Genomic DNA, 4,272 nt, shown 5'->3' on the forward strand with positions numbered 1-4,272 from the left:
CTAAACAAGAACTAAAACAACACAAACAATCAACTGGTTTGCTACACAAAACTATACACTTATAAATATGAATTAAATGTCATGCATTGCTCTCCTGCCTGGCTCACCAAATCTGTAAGATTGTATAACACATAAATATGTATAAAGACACAAACACATATGTATATAACACATAATGGCACCCAAGGCGAGCAATTTCATATATACATAAAAAAAACTGCACAAAAATAAACAAGTTATTAAAAAGCCGATAAGGAGAAATCAATCACTGGGTTTGCAATATAACATAGTTGGGGTTAAAAAATAAGTTCAGCCTTTAGTTGATCCATGGAGAGACCCCTAAGGGGCCAAACTCTGTGTCTCTGACTCGCTGCTGCTTTCAGGTGTCTCCTAAACCCCTCTGGTTCTCTCTCCACTTTGTCTTAGAAGGTAAATTGGGGGAATCATTCCTCATCTCAAATGGCAGCCAGTCACTGAATACACTGAGTACAGGGGTAATTGAAACCCCCATTGTCCTATGACCATAAATTGATGGACTAAACCAACATTTTCAAAAATATTACAAATATTTTTCTCCATCTCTGATTTGTCAGAAAAAATAAGATTCAGTTTCAGGCCTCCTGCCCCAACTTACAGGATGGGTGGAACCTTGTTTACCTTTACAGATTCCCCTTTATGTGTGGGACAATAGTCAGGGTGGGGTTGATTGACTTCCTGCTGGGCAGCTCATCTCCATACTAGCTCTCATATGCAAATAGCACAGACAGCCCCTGCCAATGGGAGCTATATGGGAGGAGCCATTGATATAAAGGGGCAGAATCTTCATTGGTGCCCATGGGATGGAGAGAAGGAGGAATTAGTATAAAGAGTTGGGGAATATCTCCAAGGAGCAGATTTCTGGGGAGAGTCTCTGCTGAGAATGTTCCAGGGGAAAGAGAAAAAGATCCGGACAGGAAGGTAACTATACTATGGGCTCCTTATTAGTTGTAATTATTATGTTCTAATGTTAGGACTGGAGGACCAATGATAAATTCTTTATTCATTAATGGGGAGCCAGGCAGGAGTCTGTCAGGAAGAAGTGAAGGTACAAATAGCTGAGAATATTTCAGATTTTATATTTCTTACCCTCCATTTTTTTTCTAAAATTAGAATCTTTTGTTGTTCATTTTCTAAGTTTTATTTATTTTTTATTGGATTATTGGATATTTGCCTGGGATGGATACAGAAGGGAAAATGTTCTCTGTGCAATGATACTCGATAAGGGGATTTTCCTGGTTAGCACTATGGGCATGAGAGGTTCCTTACTTACCTGCCACTGACCAGTCACCCAGTACCCAGTTCCCTTGTTCTGCCCACTTACTACTTTACTTGCCCCATGAATAGTAACTAAATGGGAACATTTGAAACAACACCAACCGCACCATATAACTAATTAATATAAATCCCTGTACATCACTAATAGCCATATAGCACCAGTGTGGGGGGATGGGCTTCTGAAGGTCCCACAGCTCTGTTGGGCTCACTGGGGATATTGTTCCACTTGCTGCTGTATTACATGTATTGTCTATCCTGCCAAAAAGTCACACATTTACCCTCCACCAATTTCTCCTATAAAGGATATGCTGATACACCTTCCAGCCAAATCATTCCAACAACAAGGTCTTACACTGCTAAATCCAATAATTCAGATTGGCCACTACACAGTATAATATAATCCAGGTGAGCATGAGTATTGCCTCGCACTATTCAGCAGGAAAAGACCCCTGAGCTTGTTCATAGGGTGTATGGGGAGAGACCATAAAGCTATGCTAGTATAGGCATTCCTCTTTCTACAGGACTGAGACAAAAACTGGTCTTCCAGTTCTCAACCGCGCTGTCTCATTCTGCCCTTTTCATGGCGCCACTTGGTTAGATGTACCAATAACTTTGACAAAAAACGTTGACAACCTGAATAATTCCTTTGTGCTTTTGTTATTAAGGAACTAGCCTGAAAAAGAGAAGCAGAACCTCAGAGACCTCCAAGATGAAGAAGATCAGAGAAGATAGAAGTGAAAACATTCAGGCGAACCTCAGCCAAACCCAAACTCACAAAGAATTTTGCAAAACCTCCAGTAATGATTGGCCTCCGATGCCTCCAGAGTTTGGTGCTGATGGGAAATCTTCTGTTCTGAGAACACAAAAGTTACAAGATACTGGTTTCAGAATATCATTTGACTGCAAAGAGTGTGGAGAAAGCTTCGGGCAGCAGTCTAAGCTTGAAGCCCATTTTCTGTGCCACACAGGTGAGAAGCCATTTGTCTGTGTTCATTGTGGGAAAGGTTTCAAGAATAAATACAAACTTAATCTCCATCTAAGGATTCACACAGGAGAGAAGCTTTCTGTCTGTCCTCATTGTGGGAAAAGCTACAGAGATAAGACTAAACTCATTGTTCATCTAAGGATTCACACAGGAGAGAAACCATTTGTCTGCACTGAGTGTGGGAAAGGCTTCAGGGATTCGAGCTCTCTGAAATCTCACCTCCGGATTCACACAGGAGAGAAACCGTTTGTCTGCACTGAGTGTGGGAAAGGCTTCAGGAAAAACCATGAACTCAAATTGCACCTTCATATTCACACCGGAGTGAACCCATTTGTCTGCACTGAGTGTGGGAAATGTTTCAGGGATAAAAGTGAACTGAACATTCATATTAACGTACACACAGGAAAGACTTTCCCCTGTACGGAGTGTGGCAAATCCTTTGCAGCAAAGAAGAATCTGAAAAGGCACCAAAAGGTTCACACTGGGGAGAAACCACATGAGTGCACAGAGTGTGGGAAACGATTCCTGGAGAAAAGTAAACTGGACATACATTATCGGAGTCATTCGGGAGTGAAACCATTCAGCTGCTGTGAGTGTGGAGAACAGTTTGGATGGAAACACCAGCTCCAGTATCACCAACTGAGTCACACCGGGGAGAGGCCATTTGTCTGTACTGAGTGTGGGAAGAACTTCAAAACCAAGGCTGCACTCACTCTGCACTGTTATGTTCACACAGGGGAGAAACCATTAGTGTGCCCTGAGTGTGGGAAAGGCTGTAGGGACCAGACGAGCCTCAATAGTCATGTTCGGAAACACACGGGAGAGAAACCTTTTGTGTGCGCCGAGTGTGGGAAGAGTTACAAGGACTCCAGTACCCTGAGGCACCACCTTCAGACTCACATTAGATGAGAGTATCTTGCTCATTCAGAGTGAGGGGAAAGCTACAATCAGAGAGATATCTCAGTGTTCCCATTCAGACTCACAGAGAAGAGAGTTGCCGTGATCCAGAACTACAGATCCACTGAGATGAAACTTCCCTATGTACCATATCACGGCTCATCTTGGGGTTTCATGGATTCACCAGTGACTTTCCCACAAGGGTTTGTGTGGGGCTTATGTTTAATATAATCCTTTCCTATGTTCTGAGGGAGGGGGGAATTTACTCACAAACTGGGGATATCCCTGTAACCCCACCTGTAAGGTGCCCTGCAAATCCCTTTGTACCCTCTGAGGCATCTTTCACACAAATTGGTAGAACCAACATCTCCCAAGGTTCCCACTGGCACATGAGGGGTCAGGGGGGAAATCTGGGATCTGCCCTGTGTAACCAACAGATACAGATGTGGCGCAAGTGGGGGATGCTGGTACCTACCACTCAGTAGCCTGTAGGTGCCACCTGAGGAAGGGATTGGGTTACAAACCTCCCCAAAATGTTGTGTGTGGCTGTGAATATGGTGTCTCCACAGAATAAACCCTGACTTTTTATTGCAAGTGGAATTATGTGTTTTTTTGTCTACTGCCCTGATTAAGCCATAATGCTTGTGCGACATCAGGAGTCTGGGACACTGCGGGGCTGTAAGGGACAAGGCTTATAATGACTTTCTGTGCCTAAAATTACTTTGCCTTCAAATGAATGGGAAACAATAATGCCTATGGCAGGCACTGATGGGAGTACATTAGAAATAATGGGGCCCTACCCCATAGGGGACTGGATCCTTAAGCCACTGCCCCTCTAGACCCCCTAGGTGGTTGGTCTTGCTCACCTGAATTGAATGCGTCAAAGAAGTCACATTAATAGGAAAGGCCTAAAGCTGTCCCTGATCCCTGGCCAAGTCCCAGTATAACACAGGCCAACAATCTGCCCAAACAGCCCATTCCTCCAGTTCCTATAGTCCCCAAACTGGATCTCTCTGGGTCTCTGGCTGCACCCACTCGCACCCCTGAGGGGGACCCTGGGCACTGGATGCCAAGAG

The 4,272-nt window shown here is 44.0% G+C and overlaps 1 protein-coding gene across 2 annotated transcripts; it reads left to right on the plus strand.

Moving 5' to 3' along the window:
• The first annotated feature begins 814 nt into the window (after window positions 1-814).
• On the plus strand, window positions 815-3,790 carry LOC108644467 (gastrula zinc finger protein XlCGF57.1-like). 2 transcript variants are annotated; one of them, XM_031904291.1, is made up of 3 exons: window positions 815-957; window positions 1,980-2,486; window positions 2,571-3,790. In XM_031904291.1, exons 2-3 carry the CDS (start codon window positions 2,024-2,026, stop codon window positions 3,206-3,208), a joined length of 1,101 nt encoding a protein of 366 aa, XP_031760151.1. In that variant the 5' UTR covers window positions 815-957; window positions 1,980-2,023; the 3' UTR covers window positions 3,209-3,790. The 2 variants fall into 2 exon arrangements, with proteins under 2 accessions (XP_031760151.1, XP_004915679.1); XM_004915622.4 differs by having other exon boundaries at window positions 816-957; window positions 1,980-3,790.
• Window positions 3,791-4,272: the final 482 nt, after the last annotated feature.

Source organism: Xenopus tropicalis, chromosome 6 (genome assembly GCF_000004195.4).
Source record: "Xenopus tropicalis strain Nigerian chromosome 6, UCB_Xtro_10.0, whole genome shotgun sequence".
Classification (NCBI taxonomy): domain Eukaryota; kingdom Metazoa; phylum Chordata; class Amphibia; order Anura; family Pipidae; genus Xenopus; species Xenopus tropicalis.

Coding starts and splice junctions, on each gene's coding strand:
- LOC108644467 (XM_004915622.4), top strand. CDS start 2,024: ATGAAGAAGATCAGAGAAGATAGAAGTGAAAACATTCAGGCGAACCTC.